This window comes from Cloeon dipterum, chromosome 1 (genome assembly GCF_949628265.1).
Source record: "Cloeon dipterum chromosome 1, ieCloDipt1.1, whole genome shotgun sequence".
NCBI classification, from domain to species: domain Eukaryota; kingdom Metazoa; phylum Arthropoda; class Insecta; order Ephemeroptera; family Baetidae; genus Cloeon; species Cloeon dipterum.
In genome coordinates this window covers 33,506,898-33,531,761 of record NC_088786.1, presented here as the reverse complement: position 1 = coordinate 33,531,761, position 24,864 = coordinate 33,506,898, and the positions used below count along the sequence as shown (strand labels likewise).

General features: G+C 43.6%; 1 protein-coding gene across 6 annotated transcripts in view; it reads left to right on the top strand.

The window, feature by feature from the left end:
* The window catches only part of LOC135948590 (nephrin-like), a 174,761-nt gene that overhangs the window by 95,233 nt on the left and 54,664 nt on the right, over positions 1-24,864 (top strand). For all 6 annotated transcript variants that reach the window (XM_065497939.1, XM_065497938.1, XM_065497942.1 and 3 more), the window contains exon 2: positions 23,384-23,516. In XM_065497939.1, coding sequence (XP_065354011.1) covers positions 23,384-23,516 — 133 coding nt within the window. The remainder of the gene's footprint in view (positions 1-23,383; positions 23,517-24,864) is intronic.

Sequence of the window (24,864 nt, the reverse complement as noted above, 5' to 3'; positions counted from 1 at the left end):
ATCGTTTAATTTATTAAAATCCATCCATCCATCCGGCGGAGCGGCGTCGAATCCGAATGGGACCTGGCTGCCTTTGTTGTTATCTCGTCGGGCCGCTCGTTTGCTCGCTCGCCCACCCGTCCGCCAGCAAGCCACCCTCTCGCTCCAAGCAGTTTTATCTCTTCGGCAATGCACCATATTTGCCACACGCACGCTCACACACAATTTTTCGATACTCTAATGAGCGGAATGTGCGAGGCGTCGCTCGTATTTCCCTATTTCCGAAACAATAACCGACCGACCGAATCACGCCTGATGCCGCCGCCGGCGAATCTTGCCAAAATTGGATTTGGCCGGCGCCGTTTTTCGCACACACAGGCACGGATGCAAAAATGGCAAAAATGTTTCCCCAGCTTTTTTACACCGCTGTGGCTATTCTCCGGGTCATTAGGCGGAGTTATCTCCAATAACTGCCGGTCTCTCTCTCTCTCTCTCTCTCTCTCTCTCTCTCTCTCTCTCTCTCTCTCTTTCACTTTTTCCGCTGCTCGATATGCAAACTTTTCTTATGGTTTGAGCAAAAAAAGATAAAAAAAATAAAAAACGACCAACTTGATTGCCGGAGCGGCCGGCGACTCTCTCATTGAAATTTTAACGGTGCCGCTCTCGCAGCGAGTGGCTTGAAGCAGGACCGATATTTCTTCCTTCTTTCTTGCCGAGTGTGTGCCGCAGTGGTTCTCCTCCACTTCATGGGGCACGAGGATATTGCGTGCCACTACAATATGCCCGTCACTAAACCCACTTGGCTTTTTCCTCCTTGCCAGGCAGCTAGAAGAGAGCCAGCAAGCCGACGAGGGTCGCACGTTTAGGCAACCAGCCGAGCAGCCAACTATTTGCATACCTGAATAGGTGTTGCGGGTCCGAAAAATAATGGCGCTGTCTGTTTGCAAGTGGAAAAACGCCAGTTCACCCCTAGCCATCGATCGACCGTCGCGATTCTGCCCAGCCCCCGAAAAAATAAAAATATATAAGATGTTTGGCTCTTGTCACTGTCAAGGACGATCGACTTGTCTCTTATCTCCGTTTTTGGGGCAAAACATCAAGTCTCATGAAGATACGATTGGGTTCTGGAGGACAACAAACGGCCAAACCCCCTTTTTAAGTGATCGAATTCTATTTTTAAATATTGGTGACGCTTCTCATTCTCATTCGTGCGGATTGAGATTCGAAAAATACGCAATTTATTTGTTTGTTTTTTCTCATTCAAGTCAATTTATGTATGGTGGTACTTGGACAAAAATACAAATTCAGATTAAAAAGGCTACAAAAGCTCGAGGAAAACCCACAAATCATTGCAATACAACTGTTGCAATGTGTGCATGACCCACTTTAAATACAAAGGAATCATGATTGGTCAATACCCACTGAAAATTAAACTACAATGAATCATTTCAACAGAAAAAATGGAATATTTATTACACTCTTCATTTCAGGACCTGAGAATGAAATATTTCCCGAATGCCATTGAAAGAAACGATTATTGGAGAAGGTAGCAAAAAAAGAGCTGGAATTTTTAGGCGAAGCTTGCTGTGAGCTTCCGCTTGCGCCTCTGTCTTCGGGGGACATTTAATAACCCCTTTCGGGATATGAAAAAGGGAATTGGAGAAAAAAAGGAGTCGGGAAATTGTGTAAGTAGGCATATTTGGAACGGCGCTGGGGATGAATTTTATAGGAGACGAGGCAGCGGCGCGCGGCGGCAGCAGCGAATTTTAAAGGTGATAGCGAGTGCGGGCACGCAAGTTTTGTTTCGCGCCAAGGCAGAAGAATACGCGCGGGCGGGAGGGCGGGCGGGTGGTGGCAACATCGTCGATTTGAAATTCATGAAGATATGAATTATTTACGAGGCGGATAATTTGAATTGTTTTGATTCCTACCCGAGAGCCCCGAGGATTAATCCCTGGCTGACGCGTCAGTCTCGCAAACAGCGCGGCGGCGAATCGCGGCCGCATCGGAATGAATTATTTATCGGCGCGCATTAATAGCGAAAACACACACAGTCGCGGATGCGATAATAATGCAACCGGCCGAAGCGCGCGTTGCTTTCCGGGCCACTGGAGCGGAGAAAGACGCTGCGCTGACGGCGAGCGTCCAAACGTTTTCATTCTTACCACCGCCGAGCAGACTCTCGACTCAGCAGCGTGTGTATGTATCGATTCGACGCTCGAGCGAACGTATACACTAACTTCATGACTGCTGCTACTTTGTGTGTTGTGATTTTTCGCCGCGAAAAGCCGTATTTGCTCGCTCTCTTGCTTAAGATCTCCTCCCCGAGGAGCGAGTTAAGCAGGCCTGTCTGCCCGGCCCGAATTTACGAGCTCTCAATATGGCCTCTCGTGCCGCTATGCAAATCTTGATCTAGCTCGCCTCGCAACTCTCTGCGCGCGCTCTATCTCGACGTCAAATGCCGCGGTAAAGCAAAGCTCAACATTTTTTTTCTCTAGCCCAACCGTGATGATTTAAAATGGACACACTTAATAGGTTGCATTGTTTATTTTCAGGAGAATAATTGTTTAAAATGTGTATTTAAAGGGTTATTTTTAAAGTCAAAAAAGTTTATTTAACACTCGGTTAAAAATTTATTTTAAAGAGTTTAACAAAATATTTTAGTTAACAGTTGCCAATGCTTTTAAAAATATTCTTCGGTGTTAAACTTAGCAAGAAACTAATATTTTATAAAAACTGTCTGGGAATTTAAATTACTAAATTATTGTTACATACCTACATAACTTTGATCGGTACCAAACGAATCTAACAATAAATCATGCAGTAAAAAGCTACCATTAAAACCAATTTCAGCTATTAACTGTATAATGTCATCCATACTGGCGCCCTTGCGAGCTCTTTGACTGTGGACAAAGCTACCATTTAACCGTGACGTACAATACTAATCTAGATTTGATATTTGACATAATATGCAATTAATTTTCAACGAAAATTTATACAGAATTTCAAGAAGCAAAACCAAATAGATCCGCATATCATTGGATCCGTCAAAAACAAACGTAACCGAATTATCGGAGATGAATCAACTGCAAACTTGTTAACAGTGCCCTTTGGGCAGACGTGAAAGAATTCAATAGAGACCAACAAAGTTGCTGGTGTACATGAGCTTGCACAATTTCGCAGAGGGATGTTCGAATTTGCAATGCAAAGTACGCGAGCAAGCCGCATTATTATAAAAGTCGTCTGCAGCGGAGCGAGTGCTGGAAGCGCAATTGGCGTCTACAGACAGATATGCTCGCTCGCTCTCTCGACTGCGGCGGAATCCAAATGCAAAGATTGTTTTCTGCACCTGCCAGCATCTGGGATCTGCGCCGCTCGCTGCAAAGAGGATTGTGTTTTTCAATACACACGCCTGCCTGCCTGCGAAAGCGAGCACCGATATCGTTTGTTATGTCAGCGTGAAAAAGTTATATTTCTCATAATAGCCTTTTGCGCGCTGCTTGTGTTCCGCGCGGCCTCCGAGTAAATAACACTGCTACTGCTGCTGCTTGTCGGCGAGTACACGTAATGATGCACATGTGGCGTTGATGCAGAAACGCCCGCCGCCGCTGCTTTTTGTTGCCGTCCAATCTGCAAGGCGGGTGACGTTTAATATTTCGCCGCCGCCGCTTGCTTTTGATGCCGCCGGTCGCCCCGGCGCTAGACGCAAGTTTCGTCTGCTGATCTGTTCGTTTGTTATTATAACGTACACATGCGCGGTACAAATGACGGGAATACTTCTTCAGCTGCTCCGCTCGCGCTCCTCTTTGTCAGCGAGTGCACTCGGCTTTGTAAGACGCTGTCTGTCATCTACGCTAACGTTCCATTATTATGAAAAGGGCCCTTCGCATTTAATTTTTCCGTGCCTCGCCCCCCGACGTCGTCTTTTCGTTTCGAGTGAAAAGAGTGAAATATGCGTGCGAAGGCAGAAAAGGAAGCGTGCCGCTCGGCGCTTCTCCTCCTAACGTAAATATTTTGCCACCCTTTATATGTATGTGTTAGCAATTACGTGTACACACCCCCGGCAGATATTCACTTGCTCTCGACTGTTGCTGCTCGAGTAGAAAGATATATAGTGTTCGTACGTTTATTTCTCATCCATTGTGTGCTCAAACAAGAAGTGGTTGACTTTTATAGCTCTTTGTGGCCGAGGCAAAAAGGAAAAATCTTTTAAACTGTGGCAGCTGTAAAAGTGTGTTTAACAGTAAACTCGATTGTTTCTGCTAATTCCTTTGTTGAAGCAAAGTCGCTTTCTTTCCTTTGATTAAAGGCTGAAACGCGAGTCATTTGAATTATAAGCAGCGCAGCAACAAAGGGCTAATGGACTAAGCGCTCGTATAAAGCGAGATTCTTTTCATTTTGCGTTTAAATAGAAATCACACTCCCAATCTTCAAAAATAAAAAATAATAATAATTTAGTCGCATAAAAATGTATAGCTATCTCCTTGAAAACTTTTCCTCGTATTTTTTGTTGGTATACCTTCGTCTCTCTGAACTTCATGAATTTCAATCCCATTCGAAAGCACGTTTCAGCAGGTTTTCCAAGAGTGCTCCTGAAGAGATTCGATCCAATTGGAAAGTACAGACTTGCTTGGAGTGAGTCTAGTCTGCTTCACGGCCGCCTACGTGACCTAAAACTTGCTCTCTCTCTCTCTCTCACGCTCGTTAGAACGAATGGCCGCCATGGCCGGTCGGCAGCATTTCGGTGCTTATGCAAGCCGCCCGACCTGCATGCCGTCCGCGTTGCCTACTCTAAATTAAACCGCTCTCGTCGATGAGAACAACGTTGAGGAGCGAACGGCCGTGAATTTTTCAGCGAGTTGCGAGTTTTAATGAGCGCCCAGTTCGTTCGTATTGCATCAGTCGGAAAGAGTTGCTTCTCTTTGCATTATTTGCGTGCAGCGTGTTTATAATTCAGTTTGCCGGTGCGCAAGGGAGTAGGCAGGGGATAATTTAAAACTGTTAATAAAAGAGAAGCTGCCACTTCTTCTGCCGCCGCTCGCTCGCTCTCTCTTCCTTTGATGAGAGCTTTGCTTCTTTTATACACACACAGCAAAAGGAGGCAGACGGAGGAGAAGGAGAAGAAGCGGTTGCCTAATAGAATGAAGTGAGCAACCGACCGACTCTCGCTGCCTTCGGTAATGAGCTCTACAAACAGCGTGCAAGAGGACCGATTTTGCTCGTCGACAAATTCCGGCCGATATGCATATATTTATATATATTCAACACGGACGCGACAAGTAGTGGCGCTGCTGGCGTTTGCAGCCGAGCGGTTGACCGCACGGCTTTCCAATTACACTTGCCAAACAAAAATTCGAGCTGCACGCTCGTGTTGCTAAATCGAGCGCAGGTGAGCGCGGAATTGACAGCCGCACGTCCAGCACGCTGACTTTAAATGATGACGCCGCGTTTGTTTATCTAAATGGCTGAACGATTTGTGCTCATATGCACTCATAAATCTGCTTTCGGCAATGAATGTGGTCCCGTTTGGATAGCGCAGAATCAATACAAGTGAGCTTTTTAGAACAATGCTTGCCTTGGAGTATCAATATCATTGCAGACATTTTGTCGAAGAAGTATAACTTTGGATAACTTCATTGACATTTTTCTCTGTGGGTAAGGGATGTGCAAACATTATTATAATGTTTCTGAAAAGCAGTAAAATTGGTTATATTTCGGGACGACAGTAGGAAGATCGACGGTTAATTTAAAATTACGGATTTTAATATATATTTTTCAAGACACCGCTGGATTTTTGCATCAGAAAAATTCTTTAGTTTTCAGTGTTTTCCATGATTTAATATAAAACGCTTGCGGGAATTCTGTGTAGTTACCCAAAAGTTTTTAAAGCTTAGCGTAGTACGTGCCCAGCAATAATTGACACTGCCCATCCTCGCGGAAAAATGAACTGTTCAATTTTTCTGATAATTTCGAGCAAAACCTAAAATAAATTTTTGATTAACCCAACTTTCCAAATAAACCAGACAAACGGTTCTGTAGTTTTTGCTGGTTTGCATACCTTTCCAGCATGCGTAAATTAATTTCACGGGATGAATGTCTAGCTTTTCAATAAAATATCCCGTAACATGAGCTGGTCCTTTTCTGTACCGGGGTTCCTCCTATGAAGCCCGTGCGCCCATGTTAAATATTCGTTCGCGATGTTATTGGAACGCGGAGTTTTCGCGTGTTGTTCGATATCAGGTGGTAGCCCATCTCGAGAGCGGTGAACCAATAAAAAAAGTTAAAGAATCCACGAGAACTAAATTTTTTGCCACTCTATGCAGAAACACACGTATGACAAGCAGGTTCTGTATACATTGATCGCTTTTAATTCGAATAGGTCGATATAACATTTGGCTCTTTCCCGACTTTCTGAGTTTGAAGCTGGCTAATAAAATGTAATTTCAAGCCAGTAGGGAAAATTTGCATTCGTTGAATCAGTCGGCATCAGCAAAACGTCACACATCTCACTAATTAAAATCATTGATCAGCCTGCGCAATACGGGTTCGCCGGCGATTACAACACTTTTTACACGCGACTCGTTCCACGGCGTGTGCTCTCGCTGATTTGCCGAGGAGAGACGGGTGGAAAATCGACGTGCGAGAATGCATCGGGCGGAAAATGCTCGGCTCTCGGAAGGGGTGCGCGCGGAATTATTATTATATTGAAATTTGATGAAGGTCCTGATGATTTTTAAAGCACCACCGCGCGCCGTCGTCATCAATTTACGTGAGTTTCATCGTAATGAAGTGGAATTTAATAATAAAATTATCTCCGTAAGGCAGCCGGGCGGAAAAAGACGGCGGCGGCGAGCACGTGAGGCAATGCAGTCATTCGTTCCGCGCGCGGGGGTGGAAAAGCGCGGCTCTCTCGCTTTCGTTTTTCCCTTTTGCCCGCCCGCGTGATGGATCGACAAGCGAAACAATGATAAGAAAGAAGTCTTCGCGTCCGCGTCCGCGCAAATATGACACAAGGGGGTGGTAATGAAAAAGAAAGCAAGTCTCGCGCGCCGACACAGTTATTGGCCGGCTAAACGGTCATTATTCTTAATACTCGCTGACGCAATCACATTTGTTACACGCGAGAGAGGCACATTTTTTGTCACATTGCGCAATAAAGCGGCCCGGCTAAAAAATGTGCCGCAGCGTCGTTTCGGCCTTTTATATTTGCACCAGCAGCAGCAGCAACGGCGGCGGCGTCGGCTGCGCGCGCTCTTGTTAATTTAGACTAATGGAATTATGCGTCTAACGCATTTACTGGGCCCGTGACGCGTATTTATGTCGCCAATTACTCATGCTGCTTCGGCTAAGTGCGCTTCAAATTAATATCTATATGCTTTTGTGATTAGAACAGTGAATCATTGTTAGCCATGCATTCATTCAATATTTTCTTCAAACGAGAGACACATCAAACGTGGGCTCTCTGAATCAAATCTTATGCGCTCTCTCGGAACTTGGAATGGCCCTGGAGGAGGCAAAATAATGCAAATCAGGCAAAGTTTGAGATAAGTACGGCGCGGCGAGGGTCGAGCCAATAAAACGGCCCTGAGGGAATGTTTTTCATCAAGAGAATTATTGCTTTTTAAGTTAATAAAGATTTATGCCTTGAGGAGTTATTCCTCATGCGTTAAGTCTATTCAAGCGTGAAGACAAGAAGATCCGGCTTTTTCTCCTGCTTTCGGGGCCGTTCAAGTAGAGACAATAATGTTATTTTGTTATACGGGGGGTAAATGGATCTGCCTGGTAAAAGGTTTCGGCCGTGTTTTGCGATCAAAGGAGGCAAAGCAAGTCAAGAAAGAGCAAACCCCCGCCTCGGCTGGCTTTCCTCCAGATAAGGCTCTCGAATGATTACACCCAGCCTGCTTTCGTTCGGGTGGCGTGTGTGCATTCTGGCCCGCCATATTTATCAGCGCCGGCATTAAATGTTTTATATATAAATAATAAACGAACGAAAGAACGAGAACTTTTAATAACGCCGCGAATCTTTTGAGTGCCGCCAACACAAGCTCGCTCGCGGGGGAAGTGGGCCACGCCACTTATGCTAATGCCCTCACGACTAGGTGTTTTAACTACACTCTCTGCGCCATTTGGTGTCGCATCTAATGGCCTTTCATTTACATAAAAACGCCGTCAGACTGATTTCTTCCCCCGCAGCATATTCTCGCCAGCCAGCCAAAGCTGAATCGATGAAATTTCGATGGCCAATTCGGCTCGAGATGAGTTTTGGCTATTCTTCCCAAAACTGCGATTAGCGCCAGCACTAAAAATTATTTAAAAATCAGGTTGTTAAATTAATAAAGATGGTTTGAATAACCTCAACTAAAAATGCAATTTTTTAATGTTTTTTAAGCTTATTTATTAACTTTTTTCGAACAATCTACATAAAATTATTTTTTGTCGACCATAATATCAGCTTATTAATGTAATATTTTTATGGGGCCTCTCGGGATGAATTTTAAAAATTGTTAATATTCTATATTTTTATCCCGATGCTTTATTTTTACGTTGACCCTTTCTAACTGTAAATATTTACCCAAAATAAATATCTGACTCGTGAATAAAAAATGATTGTTCTTGTTTCGTTGATATAAATTACTTTTCCCCGAAACTTAACTAGATTAATGTCCGTCAATTAATTACACGTGTATTCCATGTATCTCGTGTAAATAAACACCGCTCTCTCTTCATCTACAGAGCTCTGACGAAGTTTCTTGTAAGCAAGTACTCGTTTTACTCTGCAAGCGACTCAGGCCGGGCAGCAGCCAAACCTTTGGCTTTGCCTAATATAGCCTAGTGCTACAGGCCAGGTGGGCGCCGACCATTCCGGCCCATTTTCCGGCGTCTCGCTCTTTCCTTCACTCCCATTAACGAGTGTGTTGGGCCGTCGTCGAACCGATGCCAACCGATGGCTCTACTAACCCGCAAGGCTCGCGATACCTCTCATACCCCTAGACGCCACATTTCAACTTTGAAAGAAATTCTTCAAAATTTGCGGCAGTCTTTACATTTCTGAAATTTTGTCAACATGAGCTTAAAAAGGTTTGAATTCAGTAGATATATGTTGAGGGTTGACTCCCCGTTGAGCGGGTTAGTAAACATTTTGTCGGGACTTTTTTAATCCATACGCTTTTAACACATAAAAAACAAACTCAGCTCCTGACAAACAAACCAGAATTATGATTTTCGGCAAAAAAAAACATAGACGCCCGGATCGAATAAACAAAAAGCCGCCCTTTTTTCGCAAAAATTCGAGGGCTCCATTATTATTTAACGCCCGTGCTCTGTGTAAACCGCGAAAGGTCAGAGAGCGAGCGCATCACAGCCGAAACTTTTAAGAACCGTATGTTGCCTGCTGTAAAAAGCCGAATTTGGCATTTTCCACTGTGTATGCGTGGCAGTAGTAAAAATATTGTTTGACGCTATCTTCGCCATAAAACTTACATCCCCAGATTACTGCTGTTAGCTTTTGTGCGCGCGGCGGTGGCGGCGGCGGCGGCGAATGAAAAGGTAAAAGCGAAAGTACAGCATACACACAGAGTGCGAGAGATTGTTGTTATTGTTGGTGGCCTACTGCGTAAAAATGAGAAAGGGCAAATCGATAGGACGTGAGAGCAGCAGGCTGTGCTGTGTGCAGTATTAAAAATTCCCGCGAGCCGCTCGGCTTTCGTTCGTTTTTGCCTTGCGAGTGTGGGTGTACCTTCGGCCAAAACCTTTCTTTCTCATAAATACCGCTGCACGACCTGAGGCGCTGCTTCTCGAGCTTTGATTCCCTTTTCTTTTCCCGGCTTGCCGAGAGAAAGAGAAAAAGAAAAGGGGCGAAGATGCGCAGATGGAGATTTCCTTGTGCCTCTTCTTTTAATTCAGAGACTTTTAAATAAACAAAGGAGTGCCGGCGGCATTCTCTTCCAGTTACCCTGCTCGCCGCCTCCATAACAAAGGCGGATTCTTTTGGTCAACATTACATGCTCATGTATATAACATTTTTCTCGGATGAATGGAAACAATTTCTCATATTGCTGCGAACCCCGCGTGTGTTTGTCTTTCTGCATAGGAATGCAAGTAATTGAACCGAAACCTCAGACTTGACCAAGCAGAAGCTCCACCTACCAATATTCTGTTTATTCGTCGGAGAATGCCGTGCGGGATTCGAAAGCGATGGAAATTCCTCGCAGTCGTAATTACATTTTTTCAACCGACTCCGTTTTAATTGAACTCAATGTAATCAAGCGTGCAATTATCAAAGGAGCAAAATTTCACAAAGTTGGCCGGCATATAATGAAGTTTAAATTTAATATGAGCCGTCCCGGCGTGCTTTTTCGCAAACAAAGGGGATAATTATCTAGAGTGTTGCAAAGAAATTGCGTCTTGAAATTAGAGTGGCGTTTCACACGGTGCACTACTGTTTTATCCCCGGAGAAATGTCGTGCGCGGGAGAACGCACATTTTTTAAAAGGAGAGCCAAAGTTTAGAAAGCTGCCAGCTCTCGCTCCGCCGTTTGTCGAGTCGTTAAATGAACTTTGTTCATTTCCAAAACAGAAATTGGAGTGCTGCGCGTGAGTATGAAATCATTGCGCCTGCACCCACACAAATATGTGTATGTATATAAAGCGACGCACAAAAACGCGTTTTCCGAATGGGCGAGTGTCGAGAGCGGAGAGGGCGGCTGTCGTTGTTGCATTGTTCAGCGCCTCTGCCGCAATTTAAAAGGGGTGCGCGCAACACAATTAAGACGCGGCGGTGGCTGCAGAGGTGTTGCGCCTGCCTTTCGCAAATAAGTTTCGCACTGCTTGCTCGGGAATAAGAAAGAAGAAGTGTTTGCTAGCTGCTCACCGAGAATAAGAGGGGGCGAAACGAGTTGCGACTTTCGCAGCAGTGAGGCAATAAACGCCACAATGCCGTGGAAAAAGTTATTATTTCACTTTACGCACCTGGAAATTAAGGAAATGGGGAATGCAGGGGCGCGAGAGTAACGAGGGAGCCAAGCCGCAGGTAAGCGACGCCACCGTTCACGGTTTTAAATTTAATTGCAGCGCCGAGGCACTTTGGAATTGCGCCTGAACGACTGCTTCGACTCCCTCCTCTCAAGCCAGCAATAATTGCTAATGTCGCTCGTCTTGAGTGCGTGATCAAACGTTAATGCAGATTGTCCTCAATTAAAATAATTTTTCACGCGTAAGGAAGTCGCTCGAAAGCACCAAAATGTAAATTTTAATACTTCCTTCAATTCTTGATTTTTTAAGGGGATTTCCGTTTAAAAAAGGAATGAAGTCAGTCATGAATTATCCTGTTGAGATGTTCACTTCAGGATCTAAAGATTAATAACGGGTTTCATACAAGAGTAAAGGATTCTTAAATTGGCCTTGAGGATTTTGTCACTCCAGTTATGATCAGCCAAAATTGGAAGGGATCATTTTGGCTTACTTACGAAATCACGAGACATTTTTTGTCAATGATATTAATTTGGTTTGAGTTGTTGAATCTTTTAAAAAGTACCTTCAGTGTGTTAGTTTGGAAAAACTGTCACCTAAAGCACATAGTTTATTTCTGACCCGTGAGGAAAAAATCTAATAAGCTACGAAATTCAACACAAGAAGTAAATATTGAATCCTATCATGCATTGTTTGTATCTGTTGTACACATCTTATCGTTCAAAGGACATTAATAAGCTTGGATTACATATACTCGATTATTATATCAATTATGAATGGTTCAATTTTACAAGATAGAAACGGCAGCTAGCAATTACCTGGGATCAATTGACTCAATTGATTGTTTCAGAAACCGACATTTAATGTTGTTTTAAAAGTTGCCTCAAGCACAAGCACCACGGTTCCTCCCTTAAGTGCAGAATAATTCGAAACTTTTGGCGCACATGGAGCCTCCGTTTGTGATCACCAAATAAAACTGTCGAGCATGCAGCTAGCACACTGGAATTGGCGACACTTTCATTTTAAGCGACTTTGGTGCGCAGCCCGAGGGGATAAATTTATTCATTCAAAAAGTTTGTTCGCAAGTGTTAAGTACAGTTGCCGCGAGAGTTATCATTAAGGCTGTGCGTAATATCGTGACTTATGTGATTCCCCACAGCGCTAATGAACAAGTGCGCGAGTTTGCAGCCTCTTTCGGCCGCCGCCGCGGAAGATTTGCGTGCCTGTGTGTATATGAGCACACATCGCGCGCGTAGGCACCGAGTTTAATAAGATGCCGAAGCGCGCATTAGCATGAAATCTCCATCGGGAGGATGATGATAGCGCGCACAGGAAATAATAACAAGCACCAAAGTGCCGCTTTATACAGTCTGGCGCGTGCAGTAAACGAGTCCTCGGTCGCTCGCTCGCTCGCGCGCCGAGTAGGATGTGCTCGAAATTTATTTTGCTGCCGTCGCGCTGCATTCGAGCATTCCGTTCACGTCCTTTTTGTCTCCGTCTTTTCTGCAAACTGCATCTGTGCACGCTCCGCCAGTCATGCACACACGCTCTTGGCGAAATCAATGGCGAGCAGGCGACGACGCGCTTTTCTTCCTCGCCTGCCGTTAACAAACCAGATTATTCTGATTGAGCGGATCTGCTCCGGCGTAAAAAGTTTCCGCACTTTGCACCGCCACCACGCTGCATGCAATCGTAGCTGGCAAAGCCTCATTCCATTGTTGGGCTGAAATTGGAGCAATTACTATGTTCAATTGCCTTCTGATGAGTCTGTTTGATGAGCAGACTTTGTTTCCAACCATCGAGATTCGATTAGCTCATTTGGGTTTCCATCTACAATCAGATTTCCTTTCATGTCATAATTGGCCAGTCAAATTGTAATACTATTAATATATCATTTGTACCTTATATTTTAACTTTTCTTGCTTTATCTACATATATTCACTTTTCATTATCACCCATAGAACTATTTTTTGATTGATTTATTGATAACAGTCAGAATTTTCGATTGAATGCAGCGTCGAGTAAAGCCATTTGTGGCTGTTCAGGCATAGATTACATTTCCTGCGTGCATCCCTTTTTCTAGTTTTTTATTCGTGTGTGGAAAACAGCACAATGAAGCCTGGGAAATGTAGGCAAATGAGCAACCATCAGGGACTTCCCTGGGAGTAATTAATACTCGAAACAATATTTGCTCGTAAACTTGGCTCAACAAATCAGAGCGGTTTTCATTTGCATAGCGGAGTAAATCAGTTAAATTAGCAAAACACTGCTTTATAACCTGGCTCGGAATCAGAGCAGCTTTTGATTACTTTGGAGTATCCGAAGCCTCGCATTCAGTTAAGTCTGTCAGCGAGGCATCAAGAGCTGCTCGCAGGCAAATCTGACGAGGTTAGTTATTTCGGCCGCGCGCTCAAGGTGACACACACGTGGGAGCCACGCACGCCTGGCTGCTCGTGACATTTTGTCGGATTTGTAATTAAAACTGACATTTCAAATGGATGCTGCCGCTTCTGCTGTGCTTCCCTTGGGTATTGCAATTTGTTTACGACGCTGATGGAATATAATTAGGCTTTGCAGCGCCGCGGTGCATGTGTCGGCGGAATTAGCCCGGGAAATTTTGCGTCCCGGCGAAGCCTGCTGTAACCCAGTTCCGCGCCGTCGGCTCTCTAAACTGTCCACTGCCAATTTGCGGGCCAACAATAGCAAACTTTATTTATAATAGAAAATTGAAAAGCAAAGTTTCCACCTTAAAAGTTTATCGCGGCTTTTTTATGCCGCGAGCGCAATCGCGATGCTGCGAATGATTCGAACGAAAGGTTTGAAATTTATCGTGCAGCTGGGCAACTTTCAACAACTCCATTAAACTTTGATGCCGAGCAGCTTTTGAATTGAAAATTGACCCGATTCCGCTTTGTACGTGAGTGTATGTGCCGTGCATTCCCGCGCGTGCATGCATGTGAGCGCAAAAAGCAAAGGCGCGCGGTGCTCTTTATTTTGCATTTAATCAGGCCGTCGAGATTAAGCGAACACGTCTGTCCGGGGCGCGGCGGATAACTGGTGTGCGAGAGCGCCATGATGACAAACAGCATCCAGTTAATTCCGTCAAAGTGGTCGTCCCCCGAGAGCGGCAGTTAGTGTGCCGTGTCGTGCCTGGCTGTTGCAAAAACAGAGGACTTAAGGCGTCATGACACGCGCGTCTGCATGCCGCGTCCTGACACTTTTCTTATCTGACGCAAATTGAGCCGCTCGCTGCTCTCTCGCAGGAGAAGCAAAAAGATTTCGAGAATCGCAAGCAGCAGTTTTTCAGCGCGTGTGAAAGCAGACTTGCACTCGGCGTGTATGAAATGCAAATTCTGCCTTGATCAGCGAGCTGCTTTTTCCGCTTTTAATGGTGATTGCAGTCTGAAGAATGTTCACATCAAAGACTCTTTGCTCTTTTCAAGCTCCACGCTGCAATTAGTCTTTCCAGAGTACTCTGGGACGGCTCAGAAGATTCCCTTCACACTGGAATCCTTAGACACTGACATTTCCCGTTTCTAACAAGACAAATGTTAGGACTCTACGTTTTTACAAGTGACAATCTAATTGGATTCGTGTAGCCTCGAGTGATGTTAACTAAATTCAACGGTCGTATGCAGTTTAATTATTAACGATGGCTTTAAAATGATTAAATATTTCAAAATCAATTTAAAAATAGTTCTAATTACATTTTGTTTAGCATGGACAATTTTTGATGATAAAAATCGAGCTGTAGGCTATTTCTGACATCCTAAAAATATTAAATATGGTTTTCTATTGCTGTACCTATTTTAAAAGCTAATAAAATTTCCAATTTTTGTTTTTAATCAAAATTAAACCAGGAAAAAACGCATCAGTTGATTCGTCACGGCATAAATGTTGCAAATAACACACATCATCATGATTAAAATAAAATTGGCTTGGAAATTTGATTTTCAAACAATTTCCATGTTAAATCCTTTGAAAATCCATTACTTGCTAAAACCATCAAACGAATATTTTGACCACATAATCCTGGTTTCCCCGTTGCAATTGTTGCAACTTTTACAAACACGCAATAATAATGACCAAAAACATGCTCCTTGAGAGCCCTTTTTCCCTGCGTCCGTTTGTTTTGTTGGTTTAAATTAACGGCTCATTAGTAAATAATACGTACTTTGTCTCGTTACAATGTGTGCGCTCGAATTATTACACAATTCCATTCAAACTGTTTGAATTGCAAATTATCGTTTTATGCTGATTACAGTTGATACAAAAATTTGAGTCACTGGGCCGGAAGCGTGTGTTGAAAATTCGAGCCAGCAAAGCAATTTAGTCGGTGTTTGATTTTGCTAGCGCGCCGCGCGCAGAGGTGAATTTCATTTGGAGCAGGACAGCGTAGCTCTCGCTCCTCACTTGCGCCCTCACAACCCTTTGATGTGTGTTGATGATGAATATTTGCTAGGTTGAGCTACAATATTGCAATATCATCAAAAGCAAACACGTTCGCTGCCCGGCTGACGATCGCGTTTATATTAGTTTAAAAGCGGCCGCGCGCAGCAGCCTACGTACACACCACACACACACTTAGCCCTGCGCTTTTTGCGCGCGCTTTCGCAAATAATGTGTAATTTTTGCCATTCTTGTTTGCTGCGTATTTTGTTTGTTTTAACCAGGCACACACGAGAATTAATTAGCGAAGGGTTAAAAAAACGCCAGCGGGGACAAGCCCGGACGGTGGAAACGGCTGCTGGAACACACACTCGCACAGAGAGAAATGGGACAAAAGCGGCGTTTTGATCGAATGTGGGCGGCCGGAAAGAAAGTGTCTCCATTCTGTTGTTGCCGGGGATGAGATTCGTGGGCGCTCTCTTTACTTAGAACCGCATTGAAAAGAAATAATCCAGCAATCTGATAAAAGGGACTGTGTATAGCTCAATCGACAAAAAAAGCGAATGAACGTCAGCCCTCATTGTTCCTTGAAACGAGCTAAAAATCTCAACCCTCGCCCAATTAAAATGAAAATCGCGACGAACGCAAACGCACAAGTAAACGCTGCTTGTGTGTACGGGGAAAATACCCACTCCAATCTGCAGGCGCGTGTTGAATGCACTCGGCTTTCAGCGCTGATTCTTTTATTCTTTTCCTCTCGCTCCGCGAAATCAAACACACGCGCGCGCGCGTTCGCCGCATAAAGCGGCAGTCGTTATGGAACGAGCTCACTCACTCACTCGCTCGTTCTGCAACTCCTGGGCGCATTTTTGAACGCGAAACACCCTGCCACCGCACCACAGGCGCAGACACTCGGCTGCGAGGGGTGAAGTACATGCTATTACCCGGTACACAGAGCTCAACTAACAGTCTGTCTGAGTGTTAACAAGAGACAAGGATGCTTCAGAATGCATTCAGAATCGCTGCTGTGCCGATCCGCTTGTTTACCCTTCGCCTCGTGCTCAACATTTTACAGTGTTAAAAAGCGACGCCACGATCGGCGAGAAAAATAAAATCAGAACAGATTTCGGCAAAAGGGTTAAAATCAGATTTTTTTATTGCCTTTTTCGAGGATACTTGTGGAAAAAAGGGAAATTTCAATATTTATCGACGTTTGAAAGAACTTACAATTCGTTCTGGTAGCGGTGAAATTACGCATTGCTCGATAAACACCCAAATTTTCACTATTGAATTTATTTTTGCCCTTTTCTTGCAACAAGAAAATTTGCGTTTGGTTGTTGAGAAATGCACAATTTTTCCGCTACCAAGACGAATTAGAAACTGGAATTTATATTCCCTGATAACTTTATCACAAATATATCTAAAAGATTGTTAAAACTAGAAGTATGACAAGAAGGCTTTCTAAAATTAAGTAGGAACGGAATGGTTATCATGCAGTTTTTGGCGCATGTCAAGAAAAATCGTCACAAATCGGTCTTTCTGTTAAGAAAATCTGCGAAAATTATACACTTTTTCAAACCTTGGCTTGCTTAAATTTCTAATTATGTTTCTTAGGAATGCAAAGAAATCTAAAATTACAGTGTGATGGTTATCCTTATTAAAATGCCTTGTGAACAGAAAATAAAAAAATGCTTGGATAGTAAGACGTTTTCATATTAAGGGATGCTAAATTTGGTTGACCCCCCCCCCCCCTGAATAAACCCTTTAGTGACCTAGAGGGTAGATCGAGAAGTGTCGAGTGTCGAACCTTATGTTTTTTGCATTTTGAACAACCGTTTGAATCCGAGATTTGGTGGACACACAAAATTTGTATGAATCGACAAAAAATCATGTTTTTCTAATTTTAAAATTGAATTTTTCTAAAAAAAATAGCTCTCTGAAATTTTCACAACAATTCATACTTGCTGTGGTTCACCTTTAAAAGGGAAAATTAAGATCAAAAAGCTCGCACTCACCGCAAAAAAGGGTATAGTTATCTTAACCTCAGGTCTTTTTTCATCAGGACACATCCTGGGCCACACCCCCGCTTGTTAGGCAACTGCCCCTACTGGAACCAGAAAATAAGCTTCATTCGAGCACCGGACAAAAAGCATACCTTTTCAACTTGCAGATGAAATGTCGCCTTTAAAAAACAAATCTAAAAACGTGTCCCTTCACTTCTATAAAATTAGAACAAACGATTTGAAGTTGTTTCGAGCTAAATAACAAATTGTTTGCCTAGACTCGCACGGAAGAGGATCCCGAAAGCTGGCTCACGCCGCATATTTAATTAACAAAAATGGGCAAAGGCGAGAGGAGGGTGCAGCCACGGACAACCGCGGCCATAAATTGTTTTGCGGGAAATTCGGCTTTTATTGCGCCAAAACCGAAAAGCAAGGGTCTTTCTCTCTGCCAGTGTGTGAGATATACTGACTAGATACACACGCATTATATTACTCCGCTCACACGAATGTGTTCAGGATGCAGCGCATCCCCTGCTAGCGGTCATAAATTTAAAATCGCGCACCAACAATATGAGGCGAACTTTTATAGCGCCCGTCCGGACAAATAAACATTAGTCACCCCTCAGACACATCTTTTTTAATGCCACGGACGACAGATATTGGAAACAAAAGGCCCCCGGCAATGAGAGTGATTAACCAAATTGCACATTTCGGAGTACGGTGAAAACGCGTCCTGCCTGTTTTCATTGTAGAGAAAAAGAGAGTGCGATCCGTTCGCAGACGCGTGCGAATGGTTGTCGTTATTTTTAAATATGAATGGTGAACGACGCGAAGAAATTGAACGGAAATACCTGTTTTCGACGCCGTAAAACGGCCCCTGTGCGAATGCGAATCGAGCGGTAACAAAAGAGCAAGTTGTGTGCGTGAGTGGGCGTTATTCCTTTTGATTGCTGAGCAAAACAGTCAGAGTTTTTATATTCTCACGGAAAGCCGCCGTTCACGCATTACGCTTGCTTGAAAAGAGCGCTGATCGAATTTTTTATCTGAATCTGATTTATTTTTTCTAAAAGCATCTGATTATGGCTATGACGAGGGGAACAGTATCGACCGCGGGTAGGCTCGTAAAAAGCACATACTTGAAACCAGATTATTTCATTTTCAATTTTCATGTTTCTATCTCACGCGATTTTTAATGGCTTATTTACATATTATCTCACAAATAAACTGCATTTTTTATATTTGTGACTAAAATCATATATTTATCACGTATCCAATAAAATTAATTTGTTTAATTATAGTAATAATTTGTTGATTGTGTTTTGTTGTTAGACAATCACAAAATGTGGTATCTTTGGCTCAGAAAGATTATATTTAGCTATTTAGATAATCAAATAAACATGAAGATCGTGCAAGTTTTCAATTTTAACGCAATAAAAATAGGCAGGTCCAGAGCTCATCGATTGAGGCTTCTGGCTCCGCGTGTAAATGTTACTGTGCCTGAACAGTGCTTCCAAGTGCAGTGCTATCGTCATTGGAATAGTCTTTCACCAAATTTGTGTATGAACGAGAATTCAAGTGCATTTAAGAAGAAAATTGAAGAAGCAATATTCTCAAGCTACCATTAATTATTACTTCCTTCCAAATGTTGTTCCTACATAATTGTATCATTACTTTATGGATGTGTGCTGATTTGGGGCAGAGTTGCCCTGTCAGCCCATAATAAACTTAAATTTTGAAACTAAAAATCTACGCAGTCTTGAAAGATTTTTAACAATCTAAAATAAAATAATTGCTTTGACAGAAAATTGACACTCCATTCAATTAAGTCTGATTTGAAGCTGATATTGAAAGTTCCGAACACAAAATTGAATCTGCAGACGTGCCGGTGGGAAGTAATTTTTCACTCTTACGTTTTGACACCGTTTTTAATAGAGGCAGTTTACTGGCAGTCAGTTTACGCGACACTCGCGCCTGCTCTCGTGTTGCAGGTGCTAATTTCCAAGTTAGTGCATATACAGGGCTCACATGGTGCCGGCGGGGCGTGTGCAGACACACGATCTTTCATTGTTTGAAAACCAGGCTGAAAAAAGTAATCGTACTCGCGGCTGCTGACAAGATGACGTTTTTAATATCGTTTCGGGCCAATCTGTCTTCCGGATGACAGCATTCGCATAGCGCGCCCGCCAACGAGACACTAGTTGCAGATAAGAATTATACTCTCTAGCTCTTCAGCATGCATGCATGTGAAAAGTGGCGGCGGTGATAATTCATGATGTTCTGAACTGCATTCGAACCTTTTTTACTGCACTAGCGGAGTTTTAATATCGCTTCTGGCAGCAAAATGATCTGTCTGAATTGTCAAGTATTTCGTCTGTTGTTGTTGTTTCCCGAGGCGATAATAACGACTGATCTGGCTTGTTCGGTATACTGGTACACTCTCTCGTGTGCTAATGAGCAACTGCAGCATCCGGCTGGAAAGTCTCGCTCGCGCGCACATTAGCTTTAACGGTGGCTTTCGCACTGGCAATAACACTAAGGCTAAACGGTGGCGTCGGATGCGGTGGCTGAATGTTGATTTTCGGCCGTCCTGCGTTTCTCGCTTTCGCCACGCGCGTCTTCAACGACCGTCATTATTAAAATTAATTACATTCGCATGGAGTGTGTGTGTGTGTTGCTTTTAATTGTGCGCGCAGCCGATGAACCTGCATGCTGCGACGACTTTCCCTCTCGGAATCGCGTGAATAATTTGCAGCCGAGTCACGTATGCCGCGTTGTTGGGTATTTTTCCAAAGACGTCCGTTCCTTCTCTGCAGGAAATAAGTGACCGCCGCGTGGAAATTGCAGAATAAATTACTTCCTGCTCTACTTTGCGTGGTCTCTGCTCCTTTGTCTGTGTTACTGTTTGAGCCCCACGGTCATTTTTGGACTGAATCAAAGAGTTCATTATTAGCATGCAGACTTTTTAACTACAATCTGGATGCACGCATAACTTTTCTGATTGCTGTTAGGCTTTAATTTAAAAATATTTAACGTACATATGCTAATGAACTAATTGTTGGAAGTGACTAAATCTTGTAAACCCCACCTCTCGGCCTTCCTGTAACAAAATAGAAATCAAAAGTCGCGGCTTAAAATTTGAAAATTACAAGGAAACTGCATTTGAAACTCGAGAGTTCCTAGAACAATTGTTTTAAAATGCAATATGCAGGTGTATGCTAATATTCTAGTCAATTTCAAGACACGGTATGATTTTCTCCCATGAATTTATGGAATTTTGCAGATTTACGACACGATGAAACGACAGACTTGCAGATTTTAACGCTTTTTGCATTCGGTCTGCACGCAACGGACATATTTCTATAATAAGCGGCCCAAGTGTCGTGCGCCGAGGCCATTCTCACGCTCTCGACACACACACTTTTGTTTTCTCACAGAGATTACGCGCGACTACCTCTACATTTACATTCTTTCGAAGTATTTAAATTCGTGCGGCTGCCGGATGGATAAAGTAAATATTGCTTGGGCGTGTGCTGTTTGCTCGGGAAGTCGGAAAGAGGGAGCCGATATTATAAATATTATTAGCCGACGGCAAACGGTATTCACGCTAGCTTATCAGCGATCGCGGGCAATACTCCGGCGGGGCGGGCGGCATTATTATTCAGCCCGCCGGTGAAATATTGCCGCACACGCCACCTATGTACATTAGTCTCGCGAGGCTCTGTTTAATTAAATCTCGGTGCAAAAAGTGCCGTGCAGAGGCGGGCGTGATTATAAATAAGCCGGCGAGCCTCGCTTTTACGCCCCAACATAATTTTTCACCTGAACTTATTGCTTAATTAGAGCTTCTTGCTTCGTTGACGTTGCAAAACGCCGTGTATTGTGGCTGTTCAAAGAGAGAAGAAGGAATGTGGGACAGCTATTTTGCCATTTTCTGCAAGTTTCCCCATTCTAAGGCTTGCAAAACGTGAGCTTCGTGGAATTTTCCGTGTTGCATCGCATGAGCGCATATAATTCCACAAGACTGATTCTTCACCGAGTGCACGGATATATTTTTAAGATGTCTACGAGGAAAATGTTTTCAAGGCTTTCTCTAAACATTTCAACGAGAACAGTTTCCATATTCACAATTCGAATTGCACAAAAGAATCACGTGAGCGTTTTAAAGTCGTCTTCTGGCACGAGAAAAATGATATTATGAGGTCTGAAATAGATCACTGTCCTTTTGCCTCCATTATACATGCCCATGTGCACTCAGTATTCACCACGAGACTTCATTACCGTCAAAATCGGCCATTGCGATAGGAAACGACTCCATTATTCTAAACACAAATGATAACTTTCCACTCGGACGGATACAAATAATTCCGGCGCACAGCAGAAATCGAAACTCGGTCCGCTTTAAACAAACGAATTCCCCGATCACTCGCACAAACATTTTATTTCGCAGAACAAAGCGCCGGTCCATGTAAACAAAACATCATAATCAAAATTTGATTGGAAAATTCCAATCCCATTTCAGGTTTATCCGCGGCAAATGAAAACTGGCCACAAAGGGGGTGAAAAAATTTGATTCAATTTTTGCGCCGCTAACAGCTTGTTGGGCCGGCGAACACGTCGAGTGGCATCGCAAAAAGCAGATTAACAGGCAGCAGCACACAAACCCTTGGAAAACAAAGCCGCTCGCGCTGCTGCGGCGAATCATTATTTTATTTTTAATTACGGCAGGTTATTTCCACCGCTGGCAACATAAATAATTAAGCCCGGCGCCCACACAATGAGAGCAAAGCCGCCTCTAATCCTTCTGGTGAATTTTTGTTCACACGAACCTACCAACTGATGAAAAAATCATTTCCGATCGACCCGCCGTCGAGGGCTAATTGCGTTCGAAATGCGAGTGCTATAGGTATAATGTCTTCATCCAGCAGCGGCCGAACGAGCCCGGCTATTAATTACCGCGCGCGGAGCAAAAAGGCCGTCGGATTATTTGAGTGCGCACCCCTTTCGCGATGTAATCATGTAATGGCCGGTCGACTGGCTGCATTACGCACGGCCTTCTGTTTTCGGGGATGGGTGTGTGTGTGAGTGTGTATTATACACGTTTGTGCTGTGCGCGGTTCGTGTTGGACATAACACCGTATTTTAGTCGCCGCCGCCGCCACACACGTATACACACGCGGCCTTTAGTGTAAACACAATTACATGCATGTGATTTTAATCAAAGCTGACCCGCTGCGCTGCGCCGCTGTTTTAAATTATAATTACGCAAATGATGCCCCGGATCGCGGCATTAACTGATTGTTGTCTCGGTCCGCACAAACTGCGTCCCTTGAGTCCTGCCAGACAGGTCGGCCCTTTGTTTTTATCTCACGCTCCTCTTTCTCCTCGCGATTGTAGTGTTTAATTGGCACCACTCTGAATTAATTGGTTCGGAGAACGCGCACCATAATTAGTTTTGTTGGTGGCTATGCGACATTTCCTTTCGCCCCTTGTCGAATGAGGGTGTTACGAATCAAGGGGAAGGAAAACTCTCGCTGCTACGAATGGGTAAAAATAAAAACCGACAAAATTCAGACTTATGAAACGGTGTGTCAATTGTGCAAAACTGGCCATTCATAATTTTCATACTGATAAACAAAACGAAATGTCAGATGAGCAGGATGCATTTCTAAGCGTCCATTTAGTTGAAATGTGTTTCTATTGAAAAACCGAGGTTAATATATTATTTTATAAATCAATTCATAAATGTTGTTTACACTGTTCAGCAAATATTGACAGTTTATTCAGCAAATTCCCAGAAATGACAGATTTTTGGTGTCCAGGTCATTTAAATTGGCGTTTATGAGGGCGCCAGTGAGAATCGATTGCATCTCACTGATCATCAACGGTTAAATATCTATAACAGTACTAAATAGGAACATTTAAACTTTTTGAATTACTCTTGGAAGGGTAGAAACAAATTTCTCGCCCTCTTCAAATATACCTTTAAGATTTTATTTCCAAAAAGCCTTCTATTGCTGTGTCTACATCCCTGCTGTCTTGTTTCAGTGAGCACCGTGCGGATCGACGCCGTGTTGGGCAGAAACGCGGAGATGCCGTGCAACATCGACCCCGTGATGAGGGATGACCGCGTGTACATGGTGCTCTGGTTCAAAGAGGCGGCCGGAAAGCCGCTTTACAGGTAGGAATTTGGATAATTCGCAATAAAAACGGGTGGCGGATCAATACGTCGGCGGTGCCGCGAGCGAGCGAGCTTCGGGTGAAATTTCTATTTAAAGAAAATCGTCGCCGGCTGCGGAATTAGGTTTAAGGAATGCTCGTCGGACGACTCCCTCTGCCTGCTCCATTTTTATCGCGCAGACAAAAAGCGCTACTGCTACACGTTTAAGCTCGACGCGCCAGTGTTGTATTATCCTTTTTCGGCACGCCGCAGCAGTCGTCTTTTCTTTCTCTCGCTCCGCGCGCTTTCATTTCGTTCCGTCTCGTGAGTTGTATTAAAGCAATTTTCCTCTCTTTGCAAACTCGGCTCTGTATTTTGCCTGCTGAATTCACTGGTAATCTGTTGTGTGGAAAAATATTATCCGACCTGGCTAAAAGCAAGCTCCTTTCTTTCGCGAATAGAAGAGCACATTGGAAGAAACTCCGCCCAGAGGTGCCTCCGCACACGTATCGCAAACACAACACCTTTTAAGAAAACATCGCAGCCTCGCTGACTGAGTGAAAATCAATGGCGAAATTATTTATTTACGTCGCGTTGAAAGCCCTTTAATTTCATCCTCCTCCGCAGGCGCTGCATTACTTTTTCATTGGAGTAAAAGGTTGGGAAAAGTTCGGCCTGAAACTGTTTTGCCGCAAACACTGTTTACCTCGCAGGTATTGTGTTCTAAATAATAAACCAACGTATTTACAATCAAAGTTTTTAGTGAACAATCGAGAGGAGAAACAAAATGAACAGGGGGCCTCGAGCTATTCATTACATTTTGGATCGGGCCTACGCATTTATTTTGGTTAAACCTAATTTTGATATATCCCCGACAACAACCCACAGGAAAAAACTTTATGTACTCAAGTTAAGCTTACGAAAAAATGAGAAAAAAAACAGCGAGGGCAAAAAATCAATTTACCGATAAATATTTTTGGGAGCAAGAAATGAAATTACGACCAAGCGAAATTTCACGCCTCACAGATTTATGCCGTTGCTGTGGGAGCATTTTTGTTGAAGAATTCGCTCACTCGTGCTGCACTCACTCATACTCGACGCAATAATAAAAGCATGCAGCGAACGTGTACTTGACGCAATTACCGCGCTGAATGTACCCGTGTACTGCGCGGGGGTCGGGAAATAATGTCGACGATGGGAAAACTGCCGTCACCAGGGTGGAAATGATTTTTCTTCTCTCTCGGAGCCAGCGGTTTTCTTTCCGTCGTCTGCGGCGCTATTTTCCGCAAGAAATGATTTTGATACCCGGAAATGGAGGGGGATGAAATAGAGGAGGAGAGTAGATTTATAATAGAGCTCGGTGGAGATT